The sequence below is a fragment of the Zingiber officinale genome, chromosome 10B (assembly GCF_018446385.1).
Source record: "Zingiber officinale cultivar Zhangliang chromosome 10B, Zo_v1.1, whole genome shotgun sequence".
NCBI classification, from domain to species: domain Eukaryota; kingdom Viridiplantae; phylum Streptophyta; class Magnoliopsida; order Zingiberales; family Zingiberaceae; genus Zingiber; species Zingiber officinale.
In genome coordinates, this window is record NC_056005.1 from 12,631,094 (window position 1) to 12,647,972 (window position 16,879).

At 34.1% G+C, this 16,879-nt stretch overlaps 2 protein-coding genes across 2 annotated transcripts in view; both read right to left on the reverse strand.

Annotated features, from left to right (window-relative positions):
- The window catches only part of LOC122028945 (phosphatidylinositol 3-kinase, root isoform-like), a 26,582-nt gene extending 22,439 nt beyond the window's left edge, over nucleotides 1-4,143 (reverse strand). The window contains exon 1 of the mRNA XM_042587916.1: nucleotides 4,020-4,143. Within this exon, the coding sequence (XP_042443850.1) occupies nucleotides 4,020-4,143 (124 nt within the window). The remainder of the gene's footprint in view (nucleotides 1-4,019) is intronic.
- Nucleotides 4,144-4,432: 289 nt separating this feature from the next.
- The window catches only part of LOC122029437 (phosphatidylinositol 3-kinase, root isoform-like), a 29,786-nt gene continuing 17,339 nt past the window's right edge, over nucleotides 4,433-16,879 (reverse strand). Inside the window, exons 11-19 of the mRNA XM_042588422.1 lie at nucleotides 14,170-14,291; nucleotides 12,400-12,594; nucleotides 12,140-12,310; nucleotides 11,011-11,148; nucleotides 9,709-9,863; nucleotides 9,205-9,348; nucleotides 5,518-5,665; nucleotides 5,229-5,430; nucleotides 4,433-4,609 (exon numbers count right to left, since the gene is read on the reverse strand). Of these exons, the coding sequence (XP_042444356.1) occupies nucleotides 5,293-5,430; nucleotides 5,518-5,665; nucleotides 9,205-9,348; nucleotides 9,709-9,863; nucleotides 11,011-11,148; nucleotides 12,140-12,310; nucleotides 12,400-12,594; nucleotides 14,170-14,291 (1,211 nt within the window). The 3' untranslated portion in view covers nucleotides 4,433-4,609; nucleotides 5,229-5,292. The remainder of the gene's footprint in view (nucleotides 4,610-5,228; nucleotides 5,431-5,517; nucleotides 5,666-9,204; nucleotides 9,349-9,708; nucleotides 9,864-11,010; nucleotides 11,149-12,139; nucleotides 12,311-12,399; nucleotides 12,595-14,169; nucleotides 14,292-16,879) is intronic.

Sequence of the window (16,879 nt, forward strand, 5' to 3'; positions counted from 1 at the left end):
TTTCATGTATTGTTGTTATCCAATTTTTTATATAACCATTCAAAATCACCCCAATCTTTGCTTCATTACTACGTTTTAGCATCTTTTTTGGTTATTGTATATTTTTAAATTTTTCTAATTTTTAAAATATATAATTTCTTATAAACTATTTATTTTTCCTTCACTTTCTCTTGTACTTTATTATTCCGCCACTAAGATTTCTTACTTGGTGCATGGTACATATCCCTTTGACTCACCGAGTACATTATTTTTAACTTTGATATTATCTTATTTCATGTCATATTAGACTCATCATATATTTTACCTAATACTTGTACTCCTTTCTTCTTCTTAAATATATTTTATTTTTCATTATTTAACTTCCACCACTTAATTGTAGGAGTTGTATATATTTTCCTTTTATTGATTCTATGTTTGAGGTGTATTTCCAACACTACTAACTTATGTTATGTAGTTAAGCTTTCTCTAAGGATGACCTTATAATTTTTACAAATCTTTCTATCGCTCTTTCTAACTATGAGAAAGTTAATTTGTGGTTTATTAATCTCACTTTTAAACATGACCAAGTGTTCTTCTCTTTTCTTAAAAATATATTAACTAATATAAGGTCATATGTTATCGTAAAATCTAATATAGCTTTTCCTTCTTCATTTCTCGTTCCAAACTCTTAACCCCATGGATGGATATGATTAAAAAAATTATAGGGGAGTGTATTATGTTGGGTCATCTTCATTAAAAGTTCATAAACATGCTAGTACTTTAGTTTGTAAGAGCAATTTTTACATTGTGTCTTCTTTCACATAGCATCATATGATGATGTCGACAATCAAGACCGAGCTAAATAAGTGGTGTCGGGATCTGAGATTGAGCCAGATGGTGTCGACGACTGAGGCCGAGATATAGGCATTATCGACAACTAAGGTCGAGACAAGTAGATAATACCAGGATCTAAGACTGAACCGAAAGCGGTATTCGAGGATGTCTAGATTTGAAGCCGAGACTAGATGCATCAAGGCTGGGTAAGCTAGGAATTGGAGGATGTTTGAGTCAAAAGTCGAGACATGAGCGTGTGGGTGACTAAGATCAAAATGCGTGTCAAGATCAAGAGTTGAGATAGAAGTCATTGTAGTTGACTTGCACTTAACCAAACTTAAATCTCGATGAGTTTACTAAGCCAGTTTAATCAAATCCGAGTCTCTTTTGAAAAGAGTCTAAATTTTTTTTTAGGTCATATTTGACTCATCTTAACTTTGACTAGCAAATCATCATATCTTGTGCCCTCCGGAACATGTGGGTTTAAATAAAACTACCACATCAATAGTGATGCTCCAAGTTACTTGATGTTATTGATGAGGACAAAGTATTATTATTTGGTTGTTTTGGATGATGAACGTAGAGATTGTTATAAATGGTAGAGACACAAAAAAACAATTTAAATATAGTAACTTCAATGTTGTGTAAATATTTTTTTTTAACATTATCAAGGTTTATATTCTTATATAGATTGTCTCTACAACTATTATTTATTCCTTTATTCTATCTCTTTTACTAGTGTTTTTTTCCAATTATAAACTTCTTTCTATCATCACAAAGCATCTCAAGTTTTTACTGTATACAGAAACTCCTTGTATTTCCATCCTCGATTTGCATATGTGAGAAGGAGATCGATTCGTGCTAGAGCAACTAGTTATGAATCAAGTTGGCATGCACACACGTTACAAGCTTGTTTCTGGGTTCAAGTTGGAATCGCCAAAGGATTCCTTGACATGTTCAATATAAAACTGACAGCTTAATTATTCAATTCAGCCCATTTTGATTTATTATGTTCGGTTCTTTAACTGTTTAACGTGTTTTTCTATGATGTCTGTTAATAGTCTTCGATTTTGTGCATCTTTATGCATCTGTCGCATCTGTCAATTATGGGCGAATGCACTTGAAGAAAATTTTATGGAGTAAAACCAAGGCAATTCCCTGGTGGTCTTGGAGGAATCTGAGGAACCGGGACAAGTTCACTGATATGGCGTATAATGGGGCCCTGAAAATATTGGAAGGTCAATAGTTAAGGTGAGAGGATGGTCAAAAATAAAAGAGAGATGACAGTTAAAATCAGGAAGTTCTTGGACTGGTCCAAAATGGAGAGCAACGATCAAGGTCAGGAAATTCCTTTGGTACTTGGCTCTCCCGCCTCATAAGAATGGCTCTCGATATACTATACTCCTGATCGGCTTCTTAGCTGGTCGGACACTAAGGCTTAATCCCTTCATTTCTCCTGGACACAGTCTTAATCTACTCTACGCCTTTCAATTTTAGTCGGATCCCGGAGCTTAGTCCCCTCATTTCTTAGGGCATGCCCTCCCCGCTCTTCTTAGCTAGTCAAACCCAGGGCTCAGTCCCTTCATTTCTCTTAGGTACCATCCCAGTCTACTCCCAATCGACTTCTTAGTTGGTCGGACCCCAGGACTTAGTCCCCACTTCTCATGAGCATGGTTCCAGTATACTCCCAGACGACCCCAGAGTCGCTCGAACTATTGTCAGGAGACAAACACTGTCATTACAACTACTTGTCAGAGAATAATGACTATTCGTCAAGGAATATTCTAATACTCTGCCACATGCATATTGCGAAACCTTCCTCTACCCAATGGGAGTCCACCACACTTCATCTACCACCCGACATATCATGACACCTGGCATTCTCTGATATCTCGTAATTACGAAGGTTACAAGAGACAATATAAAAATGAAGGTACTCTCAGTTAGTCGTGGCGGCCATATATACACATCTACTATAGTACTACTATTCATTTTCCTTTTCGCTTTGAGGCTCCCGACTTTTGAGCGCTTCTGGAGATTTCCGCCAGAGACTCGTCCCTGACTCCGCCCCACTCGCGGTGCTTGTATGTGTAGGCTGGCACCTTCCACTGCCTCTACCCCGGTGGAAGGTGAACGGTCTGCAATGCTTCTGCAAAACCTAGATCTCAGTCCTCTCTGTGTCAACGTTTCTGCCCTCGTCGTCAACCCCAGTCTAACTCAGCTTCCAAACAAGATCATTCACCATGATCAACAACCCGTCTGGGACATTTTATGCAGTAAGACCGACAAAACATAATTGAAGATCCTATCTTATATTTCTGGTGAATCGAGATTAATAAATGGTGCAAGATAGAGCTTATTCCCAGTTGAGTTGATGATAATTGTTAGAATTAACAAGACTTTTGAAGATTATTTTTGGTAGACTTACTAACATAGGAATTAAGTCTAGTAAAAAGTTGGTCTTAAAATTAGACATCAGTGAATGTTAATTTGATTGATACCAAAGGTAGAAGTCTTTCTCTTATTGCTTGTACCAAAGGTTATAAGAAGCTTGAGTTCGATCAATGCTCCAAGTTGACCGCCTGGTAAGTTGAGGCACGTAATGTCGCCAGCATTGGGATAAAGTCTGGTAAAACTGGGCTTAAAGATCAACATCCATCAATGTCAATTTGATTTACCACAAGGTAGGGGTTAGCCTGCACCAATGGCTTTGCAGCTTGAGTTCGATCAATGCTCAGTTAGTCCTCGTACATTGGCACTAAGGTAAAAGAGTGGTAATGAAGTTGTGCACCTTTTTATAACAAAGATACGTTCATATTTGAAATGCATTGTAGCAGACCTTTGAATTTATAGAAAATTTGAGATACGAAGTACATTTGATTTATTTTTAATAATTTAGCTAAAGAAATTACTTTTATATATAAACATGTAAAAGTTGAATTAATTTACTAGTGTTAAAATTGTGGCTGAAAGCTTTCGAGCAGCTGGCTGCGAAGTTGTGGTTTGGCTCTAAATACATTCAACCATACTCATTTACAGTATTTCTATCAAAAATTTTAATATACCATATTTTACTATAAACGATATAAAATTTAACTATACTAAAAATTCAATATATTAAATATTAAATATATCAAAATTCTAACCTTATAAATTTTAATATACCACCCCAAGCTGAAACATCAAAAGCCTAAATTTTGATATACCACCCCTTGCTGCAACATCACAAGCCACCACGAGGACTATAGAGCCAAGCGACTGCCAAATTGCAGCTGTGTTTTTCACGGTTACAGTTTTTTCTGGCAAGGATTCAATTCGATTTCTAATCATCGATGCGATAGATAAAAGAATATTTTTGAAAATAAGTTATTGATTGATCGATCAAATTTAAATGTGTTTACATTTCAGAATTCAGATCAATCAATCGATATGTTATTTGGTAAAAAAAACAATTTAGATATGCATTTTAAATATTTTCTTTTAAAACAAACTGAGTCTAATATGAACCCATTATCAAAATTTTGAACTGTCATCAGGGACTCTCATAGGAGAAATTAGCGCAGCATTAGGAGATACACTACGACATTGTGCACGGATGTTTGCGTGTACATCCACACCAAGCAATACAAAATTAATACATCTTTACTCAGAAATAAATACTAAAACAAGATTCCCATAAAGAAATGTTTTAGATTGAAAACAGAAGAAGCAAACTGTACAAAACGAATTTTAACTAATGATTGCTAATACTATAATCATATCGTTAATTTACAAGATAGTTATTCCGGAACCAGACCTGAGAAAAGAGTAAAACCCTTCAACTTGCTGAATACAAATTGACAACTTATTAATGTGTAAATAGAATACGTCATTTGTCAGACACCAGAAATAGCATGATTCATATCTTACCGAGAATCTACCATTCAACTAGAATCATTAAACTCATGGTTCATTTATGGTGTGCTCGGTTACAAAACTAATTTAAGGAATGAAATTGACAAGGAATAAATAGGAATACCTATTCTTTAATTTTGGTCATGGAGTGAAATAAACATCATACCCAAGTAGAAAATAGTCATTCAGCGAGAAAGGAAAAACAAATAATCCGATGCACAAAGAAACACAAGGGCTTTCCAACAGGAAATATGGAGCAGAATATAGGGGAGTATAAGCGTACAAAAATGAATCTATAAGTATAATTATTGCAGATTGGATGGGAACTATGGAGTAGAATTGAAGGCTTATATGTGTACAAGAAAGAATCTATAAGCATAATTCTTGCAGATCGCATGGGAATTATGGAGTAGACTTGAAGGTTTATAAGTGTACAGGAATGAGTCGATATGCATAATTCTTTCAGATTGCAAACTCAAGAATGACTGGAATTAACATGGGGGGTAGGGGGTGGGGGATACCTGGCAGCAAGGTTAACTTTGATACAGGCCCACAAAAGCTGGGAAAACCCACCATGGAGAATAATTAACGCCAGTATTGGGCCCATCGATGGATGGTTTCAACCATTTGAGGGAACAGGGCACTAACACTCTCAGTAATGAGATCCTGGAAGAAGTGTATGGCATCTTCATCATCCAGATCCAAACGGAACTTTTCTTGAACCTAAACACAGATGATCAGATAGTGAACTTGTATATTATTTGATATTCTTATCTGAAATACAAACCATGAAATGAACCATAAGCGCACCTTCAGAATGCCTTTTTCAGGATCAGAAGCAATGTCAGGGATGTTAGAACCAGCTATCAGATGAAAAAGGTTCAATATAAGGTTGCTGGATTTCCGCAAAATGTTGTACGCTTCACAACAATAAGATTTAAATCTTGTGTAATATTGGCTGCAACAGAAGAACAAACCAAATTATGACATCTATAATGGTTTTTTAAAGGTCTAGCATCTAAACTTAGAGGTCAATCCAACATGCACATGCACACATTAAACAATAGACAATTTCCAAGAGAAACATTCAAAAGATTTTGAAGATTAACCTTCATCATATATCAGTGAATTTATATAGCTCACAGAAGATTAACCTCGATCATAAGGACTCGGAGTAGACAACTGGTGAGTATGCCTCAACAATTTTTATTTACATATTCTATTGAAGATCTCAAAGCTACTCTTCAGCCTACTTGATATAAGATAGCGAGGTTACAAGGTTATTCTATTCAAGATCACAACACTACTCTTCAGCCTATTTATCGATATAAGATAGATAGGTTAGAAAGACAAAAACCTTCTCCCATAATACCCATCCAGCATTAAAGTTGTCCTTTCTTCCTCAATTTAACCTTCATAATGGTTCTATTTGTAGTAAATACAAACCATAATGTTTTTCTGTAAGATAGGTCACATTGCCATTACATCCAGAAATCTAATCATAATTAAACATCCTAACATAAAGGCAACTGATACTTCAACTGTCATGGATATTCGATCAACAATAGGTTGCATCTTAACAAATTTCCTTTTGAGGATGATTAGATGTATAGACAAAATTTCCAAATATGCAATCTTAAAACTATTGTATTACTGACCATAAAACATGCCCATCAGTTGACACATCAGATTTAGAAAAGATGAATGTAGAGATGGTAAAGCTGCCCTAAGGACAAACTACTATGAAATCTGGAACCCATGTAACTTACACTTTAATTAACAACACCTCTTCAGTGAATGATATTTTCTCTTAAATAAGTGGTGCAACATTAGATTCCAACCACAAATCTAGTGTGTCTACCAGTGTTCAAAATTTCGTTCTATGATGGATGGAACAGGCGAAACTTACTGTTCTGCCAGCACACCGAAACCGGCACCGGACAAGCAATGATTTCGTCGTGCGTCATCGGGAGTGTCACGCGACAGAAGGAATCGCATGCTCGTCATTCCAAATGCCTCGCACGTCTAGGGAGCATTGCACACATAGGACGCCTCGTAGGCAAAGTCGCGAGACTCCTCCAGCGGTGCCGGAGGAGGCGCGGGACTCATCTGGTGACGCCGAAGGAGGCACAGGACTCCTCCGGCTTAAAAAAAAAAAAATAATAATAAATCAGATTAATAATCTGATTTTTTTTATTTTTTTTACTATAAATATATTTAAAATTTTAAAAATAATACTAAATTTTATTAATTAATATTTTAAAAATTAATTTTACTAATTTAAATTTTATTTAAAAATTCTCAAAAAAAATAAAAAAGTCTAATATATCAGATTAATAATCTGATTTTTTAAATTATTTTATATTTTTTCACTGTAAATATATTTAAAATTTTAAAAAAATAAATTTTATAAATTAATATTTTGAAAATTAATTTTACTGATTTAAATTTTATTTAAAAATTCTAAAAAAAATAAAAACAATTCTAATAAATCAAATTAAAATCAATATATAACTTATTTTTAACTAATACACAATAAACATATTTATCTAATAATTACTATATATAAATAAAAAAAAAATACTAAAATCATATCGGCACGGCACAATACGATACCGAAACTGCATCGTTCCAGTCTATGACTAAAATCTCGACACGAGACGAGATTTTAAACCTTGGTGTCTACTCTAGGGGATTCTATTCCATTTTTGAACCCTAGGAAAGGATATATCACTGGAAAAATCATTTAAATATCTACTAATTATGCTAAATATAATTTTCTCAAGTCATGTTAGTATCTAACAGTAAATAAGTGTAACTATAAAAATGATAAAATGAGAGGAAAAGAATGTTAAGATGATATGGCTCTTCCAAAAAACACAGAAGTTAAAATGGATCAGAATTGAAGGTGTGAAAAATAGAGGGAAAGAAATGATATTCTTAAGGAAAATTCTTAAGGATAGACACATAAATGATGGGATCTACAAAAAGTGAAATGGTGGGTCCCATCATTTATGTGTCTATCCTTAAGAATTTTCCTTATGAGTATCATAGCTCATAAAAAAAAACTATGTTTTAATGTAATAAGTGATCTAAAAGATCTAAATATTACTAAAAATATAACCTTAAATATAGTTCAATGCCAGAATAAGACACATGTAGCAAACCCCAAATAGTTAAACGCCTAACTTGTTATTTGTTTGTTTGCAATTTCCACTCATCTTTCCTTATCCTCACTCTTCCAAGTCATCTTAATATCTCATTTTCTTTAAGGATGTCTATACCATTTTAACCTATTTTCTCTCTTGTGAATATTTCTAATTTATTTTTTTACTATTAATTTCACACATCCATCTAAGTATTCTCAACATTTATACACAAACTTTTTACATGTATTATTTCCGAAGTACCCCAAACACTACCATGTAAAACACGACTAGCTATACCATAGTATTACATTAATCTAAGAAAAGAATTAAAGACAAAATATATGATCTTTTTGTCCAAACTTTATAATGAAAATATCCTTCTCCCAAAAACTACATGTATTTTTCAATTAAAAACAATTGGTCCTAATAAATTCCAAGTATGAAAGTTCAAAATCAAATTAAGTACTACGGTTTGAAGGGATTCAAAGAATCCATTCTTTTTACTAGGAACAAAGAATCGTTGTCTTGGCAAAATCAATAGCTAGCTTGTTTTTAGGCCACCCAATACTAGCATTATAAACCAAGAACTGCAATTTCATGCAGTGACGTGCTGAAGTTTTGAAGGGTTAGTTACAGATTGATTGTTATGAAATTGAATAAATTAGGACACAGTTTGTTAAAGTAAAAAAATCAGAATAGACAAGATATTTTTAGCCATTAATCGGTTTTAAAAAATTGTGGTGAGCTGTTAGTTGAAAGGCCATTTAGCACACTGGAACTTTAATCTAGCAATGTGCACATAATTCAAGTATGAGATCATGATACGTGTTGTTGCCTAGTATTGCATTAAATAGTTGTGTGCCATTTGGCATTGCAGCCGTTAGTAAGGCCTGTGACTCAACCATCTACTTCTAAGGAAGCATGTTAAGGTAATTTTCTAGCCAAACCAATATTCAACAAGAAACAAAGAAGCTATCAGTCTGCTATTACTGTCTCTAATGTCATGATTTGCCAAACATTTCACGAATCAATAGAAAGATTAATCATATTTATGTTGATTTAGCAAAGCTATCATCAGATTCTATACAAGTGGTTACTATCTTTTGCTCCATAAATGTTTGTAGTACATAATTTGGTCAAACATGAATTCTAATAAATGACCCAAGCCAGTGAAATGGTGATTCAAATGCCAACAAAACCTAAGAGTGACAAGATAACCATGGAAAATTACAGAAACATAGAATCATATGCATCATTTCAAAGCTGGACATTTTGTTGTGTCTATATTACATTAGCAGGCATTTCCCAAATATAAAGAATACATACTATCTTAGATGTCTCAATATACCTTTCAGCTCCACCCATGGCCTCAACCATTTCCTTGCAGAGTTTCATGGGTGGTGGAAATGGCTTGGGATCTCTACCTAATATATAGCCAAAGTCCACATGAAAGAGGCGACCATCATCTCGGAGGAGGAGGTTGTCCAAATGCCTGAAAGTCACATTAGAAAAATGAAAAGTAGGAAAATTGAAAAGTATACAATAAAAATCAGTATATTTACATTCTTCTAGAAATCAAAGAAAGAATTGATCAAATAGTTGAAACAAAGTGCTAAGGTCATGTAAAATGTTTAGCGATAAGGTTGATCCTCATTTCAACTCAAAGAAAGCACAAGACACATTGAGGGATGTTCATCCTATTCTATTGAGCTTGTAGCAAAATATATAGCAGGAAAATTACTCAAATGAAACATGTGGGCAACAAAGTCACTATATTATGCAGTCAAATGCAAATTTCTCATAATATGCATTTTGAAATAATTAATTACAACAAAGAAAAAAGTAGACAGACCTGTCTCCTATCCCCAGTATGTATGTAATAACTGAGTAGCCAGCGCAACTCTTGATAAATGTTTCAAGACATTGAGCTGTTATGCCAAATGGTCCATCTTCATCAGGGTGAAACCGTTGTAAATAACTCACAATACTACGGTCTTCTGATAGAATCTAAGATGATACTATAATATCAGTATTTTCATAATATGTAAAGATACAATGAACCATCAACAAGAAACAATTACTATATTCTTAAGGGCTAAACATTTTCAAGTATAAAACCTGCTCCTTGAGAAACAAATAAAAGCATAATCTAAGCAATGTTTACTCAGTTAAAGGACAAGTGTTAAGTGTAAACTTAATCATCTCCGCATCACTACAACTCTAAACTCAGTCCGTACTGGTCCAAGTAAAATATCTCTCATATTTGGTTATAAAGTAATTGAAGAAGCAATGTTGATTCATGTACATTAAGCAGTTACTGAATGTACCCTAATTTGGTAATATACTAACTAATCAAGGTTCTAGATACTAGATAACTAAATGATCCTAACTGATTCATTAACTTATAAATTTGCTTTAGTTGATTGTTTCTTCTAACCCAACTTAATGATAGTCTTTATACATGACCTAGTGTAATAATATAAAAGTGTAAAACAAGTCTAAAAAACAAATTATGTTGGCTAGAGAAAGATCAAAAAAGATCACGGATAACCCCTCTTTTGAGATATTAATTTTTCATGTTCTCTATTATCTATCTTTAACTATTAATGCAAAAAAAATTAAAAAATCACCCTTCAACTACCTACACAGCTCACTATATTTAGATTATTTTCTAGTATTAACAACATTAAATGAAGCTCAGGACCTCATAAGATGTATCATTACCTTATTTCATGTATTTTCTTCTGAAATATAAAGATTCCGTTAATTGTAGCCATGTGTTATCCGGCTAATATTGATGTATCAACCAATTATAATCTATAATAATTATTTTGATCATGACACATTTGAAGACGGGGACAATTATCGAGTTATTCCAACTATAGGTAACCCTCTCTACTTATATGTATATTATTTTATTATTATTTCACACGAAACCCTTGTGAATTTATAAGATCTCAATCAGCTTCTCAAGGCCTTGTACTTTACACAAGACATTATGACACAAAATTTCCAATCATGTGAGTGGAACACAAAACTAATATGTTCAAGAAAACAAGTACTGATCATAGCATGAAAACATGCCAGCAAAATAGTAGTGCACATTTATTTATTCACAAGTGACTAATTCAGTATTGTCAGAACATCAAGATACCTGTGCAAGAGAGCTGGATGGGACAAATTCTAGCATCCCTTCATCTTGCCCAGTTGCAAGAACTCTATATGGAGTTAACTGCAAGTCCAGATTCTCCAATTTTAGCAATCGATCCATTAGAGACACCATTTGGATAACCTGTGTTTAACACAACCCATCAAACTCTTTAAGCCATTAGAGATACACTAAGCTGGCACCATGAACATACACGAAGCAAAAACAGGAAACAAATGAATATAATTTTTCAATAACAAATATTCACCATTGAGAATAATATATTTACACGTTTACTGTGTTCCTTGAACCTTTTTTCCTAGCCCTACCTGTTTGTCTTGGACACCAGACATCAGGATTGACTCTCATAGTCACATTAACCACATGTAAAAAAATTTTAGAAAATGAATTCCCATACATCTAAATTCATATCCATGTGAAAACTCGTCACAAGTGAGTCCAATTAGCGTAGCTTATTTAACAGTTTTATGATTTAGAAGAAGTCTCGAATCTTCAATTTACTAACCAGCAACCAAGAACGAACATCGGATGAAACCTCCTAGTTACATTGATCACATGTAAGAGTTGTTAGAATATGAAACGATGCACACCAAAATGGATATGCACGTTTGAATGATTTGGGCAATTCATTCAGAAAAACCTCCTAGTTCAGAAGAACGCTTGTCTGAATGAGTCCAATAATTAGCATAGCCTATTGAACAATTCAATGATTTGGGCAAAGTCTATCCCACATCTTCCATTTACCAACAATATGATCTCTAAAAAGAAAAACTTATGTTTACATAACTAAGCAGACTGGGCTCAATTATTCCATAAGAGAGATTTGTAGAACATAAATTATTGCTTAGAATGTCAAAACTTTATTGTGACTAAAGGTTGAAATTCTCACATGATTTACTTTAGCAAAATAGGAACGAGGGCATGATCAGAAAATTTTGTATCCAAATCTAGTGGATACATGATATAACTATCTTTTGTTATATGTTTGCTAGGTTATTGCATCTAAAACAACATACATCGGATTGCCAAAGGAGGATAAGAATAATGTCATAGAAAACTAATCAATAAGAGATACAAAATTCAAATTTAATAGAACCAAAAAAAGGAAACCAACCAGCTGATCTTGACGAAGATCATCCCCCTTTTTAAAGATCACCTTGCAAGTTTCACCACTAAGGGTACTAAATGTAAGACGTAAAGGATGCAGTGCACTTTTGAAAATAGACGACTCTGCTGGGACAATTCCAGTTATCAATGTCCCAGGAGCCAGAGGTGATCGAATGGGCTAACACAAGACAAATAAGAAAAGCATGTGTTAGACATAAAGACACCATAGATATGCAGCTAACCAAATTCAGCTAATGGTAATAATACCTCGTCAAAATAGGTAAGCTCACTAAGAATTCCAGTAAGAAGATGTCGTAACTTCTCTATTTTCTTTTGAGTTCCACCACGTACATTTCTAACATCCTTTGTAATTGAACACAGCTGAGCTATTAGGTCTGTTTGGCGAACCAAACTCTGCCATAACTTGTATCCATTTTCTTCTCGACTTGTACCAACTTGCAACTGCTCACAACAAAAGAAAGTGTGAGCATTGAGATTCAGAAGCAAGAGAAGATAATTAAATTTTAAAAATTTCAAATCTTTCTTGAACTTTCCAAAACTAAATAAAATTCTAAGATGGCTTGGTGGATGATCCATCACTATGTAGTCCACAGATAATCAATGTTTGATCATTTCTTTTTTAAATTTTCAACAATAACCTAATAATCTCTCAGGTATCTTAGGTGATAATCCTTGAGGGAAAGTAAAAGTGACAACTAGAAGCAAATAACCCTGGTTTTAATCTTGTTCAGATAGAGGTACAGAATTTACTTTATAATTAATTAGCATAAACCCTAATAGAATTGTGCATGTTAAACACAAAAGGTCATGTACTTGTGTCGTTCCCAGCATAGATATTCTAGTATAGCTTCATGAGGTTCTGCACTCATTCCACAACAGATGCATAATCAAATTTAAGCATTACAAATGTACCTAGGAATTGAGACCACCACTGTAGTTGTTGACCTGTATGATGCAATTAAAGCTCAAACAACGAGACCAACGGAAAAAAATAAAGGCGAGATTTCTGATTATAACCTAATCGCATTCCGCTGCATCCATTTGTTCTTATTAAAGATAAATGCCGTCAAAGAAGTGACAAGTCTCTGGCACAAATCAGAACATTATCTACCCACCACCCTATAGGTAAAAAAAAAAAAAAAAAAGGGCAGCCCGGTGCACGAAGCTCCCGCCATGCGGGGTCCCAGGGAAGGATCCATTGTACGCAGTCTTACCCTGCTTTTTGCAAGAGGTTGTTTCTAGACCACCCTATAGGTAAAGAAATAACTAAATTAAAACTTCATAGAACTCTTCCACAATGTGTGACTATTTAACAACTAACCACTGGTGATTTAATCTGTGCAATATCTGGCATGTTGTTCCTCATTTGGCATGCATAACGTTACTATCTACCTGGACAAGGTTCTTGTCATCAAGTACCAAAGGGGAAAACATTTTAAAGCATACTTTTCTCTCTTTTAACAAAAGAAGCAGACCATCTAGAAATACATAGTTGCAAATCTGGAACCATATTAGGAACATGTCACTGGAAAAACTCAAGGTAGAGCAACAATCACAGATAAAGAATAGCCCAGTGCATGAAGCTCCTGCCAGTGCAGGGTCCAGGAAAGGGTCAGACCATATTAGGTCTATTGTATACAACCTTACCTTGCATTGCAATAGACTGTTTCCGCGACTCAAACCCGTGACATCTAAGTCACATTGCAGATTCAACAATCAAATGACATGAGATTGACAGATGTTGCACGAGGCTGTTTCAACAATCACAGATGTTGAAAAAAATATACAGATTCATAGCCTTATACAAGATTGGGATGAAAAATCAATGACAATAATTCATTGCTCCCTGAATATGCAACTGGTGGCATTCCTTCTATTGGATACCAAATAATTATGTGATCTCAACCTACAGAATGACATAAGACAACCTATACGATCTAAAAATTGCAGTACATAAACAAAGAAGTAACTTCTGGCAATTAAGGAATAACAATGAAATGAAATTTAAAATCTGACCTTCATCATGTTGTCCTCCAGCATATCATAAGTACAGTAATAGCGCTTAGCATAGGCAGGATCATGAAGCTCAACTGCTACATACCAACGAAGGAAGCTAGCTAGCTCAATATTTGATAAAGCTGCAATGTTTTAAATGGAAAAGTTTTAAAAGTAAAGACAGAAAAAATCATAGTGAACTGAATAGTATGAAAATCTTGATAGATGAAATTTGAAACTTCAAGATAATATAACTACCATGAAAATGGGATCTGACCTAACAAAAAAAAAGTTGCATTATCATCAAGTCCATAGACAAGTAACAATATTCATTTACTAGCAACAGTTGCAGAAAAGAATGCCAATAGTCATTCAGCAAGCACAATAAATTGATGGCTGTTGAGCAAAGGGTATCTTAGTCAAGGTTTGAAATATCAATCTGTACTAAAGTTTTGATCTTTGACTGAAATGGTACCATTTTAGCAATGTGCCGAGCATTAGTATACTTCAATGTGTCAAGATCAACTCATGAGTTTTAAGCATATAATATTCTTTTACTGACTTTGTCTAGTTCCAAATACAAATCTATAGCATTAGAAAGTTAATTGAGATTAAAATTTTAAAGCACTAAGAGATAGAATATAACTAAGCATTAAAATGAGGGTCATGCATAAGATAATGATATTGATTTTTGTAGCATCCTAGTGAGATTGTACTTATAGTTTTTAATGTAGATTAAATAAAGCTTATAGGACATTTGGCACTGGAGCTAACTTATCCACGTTGATAAATATATCTCAGTTAACAACAATTGGAATTGGAGATGACATAAGTGTAATATATGGATAGTTTCTTTGACTCTGGCATGCCCTCCCTTTACTATTGTTGTACTTTCTCTCCCCATTCTTTTTTTTGAGTTTTTCGTCTCCTTGCCGTCAACAAAGAAAATTGAAAGATAAATGATGGAAAGAAATTCTTCCTTTCTCAGTAGACTCTAAGCGGTATCAATTAAGGTAAGTCCTGTAAGATGTAAACACAAGTGATACAATATCATTCAACAATCTGACATAATATCACTATCAGTCAATGATTAGAGCAATACATTTCTACTCTGCCTACTGTGCTGACAATACCCTTTGGCACTTGAAACCAAAGGTAAGAATAAGTAATAATAATGTAATCATGTCTAATGATTCCATGGATGTATTCTCATTGTTTAGAGAAGTTATAGGTAGTAAAGAAACATGGTTTCAAATTGAATTTCTCACAACTAACAAGAAATCAAACCTCCAAGAATTTTAACAATATGTGCATCAGGAATCAGTAGGCATCTTAATGCTATTACTGAAAAATATCTCCTGGGAATGAAAGGACTGATTATCTAAAATTTTAATTCTATGCAGGTCGCCATTGGTTTTTCGATATATGTGCAGTCCTGAAGAAAAAGCTAAAAGACAATATTGGAGGACTACACAATGTTTTAGTGCGATGGACAAAAGTGTCATTCTCTATTCTTGGTGAGATGCAACAGAAAAATTTTGTTTGCCAAGCAGGGTTACAGAATTACTATACCTACACAATTATATGTTGTAACACGCAATTTACACTTTAAGATAAATGTAGCTCAATATTAACACAGGATGGTAAGAAACAACAATAAAAAATAAAATAAAAATAACAAACTGTAGCTTAACAAGGAGAATATATTCCATCTACATTATAGATATATATCTACATTCCCAAATCTATTACTTTGAATGCTGACTTCATTTGTCAATTGACCAATTCATCGTCAACACAAACAATTTGCCAGCAATTGATACATGTCAAGCACAATAAATACCAGAACCAATATGCCCAACCCCCTATTTAAAACTCCGACTAAAATGCCCCAACAGTCAAAAAAGCTAGTTTGAGGAATTTAAGTCAAGTGCTTGCTGCTTCTTTACTAAAAAAGTGGTTGTTATTTGTGTTGTTCTTTGGGATAAGGATCAGTTCACGTGAGTCTGTGCTTGCTCTCGACCACAAATTTGAGGTTGCTTAGGGCTTCAACATGAGCTTGGATTTGATGACAATAAGAATTCCAAGTTCTACATATGCAACCATTGTTGATCAAGGATATAAACTTGACATGCACACATAGTCTAATCACATTGGGTATGTTATATTCTTCAATGAAGGATTTGATGAGAACTTCATTCTATCATCCCTTTTTCTTTTATTTAATTGGCATCTTTGTGATACTATAATGTTAAGATATGTTAAAATTAAATCATCACTTCTCTAATCATGTTTTCAATTAATGGCTAGTAGCGATCCGTGATTTACCTCCTTTGTATTGGCCTAGGGACGGGTTGGCGGGGGCGCTGAGGCGAGCACCTTCTGCCACATGCCACATGTTTTCAATTAATATAGGTGACAGACTTGTTACAATGGAACAAGGGGTCAATTCCAGATAGGCACATGCCCTCGGGGAAAAAAAACCTTCCCACCCCCTAGCCAACTTGGCAGTTGGCTATAAGCTGACCCCGTGATTTATCTCCCTTCACATAACCTGCGGATGGGCTGTGAGGAGCGCCTGGGGTGAGCGTAATCACCTTTTGCTACCATGTTTTTAATTAATAGAAGTTTGAGAAATAAATATGGATAAAACTTTACAAGGGTTCTAGACTAAATATTGATTTTATTCCACCTCAAGTATAAATCCAAATTGAAATATAAATCATATTTT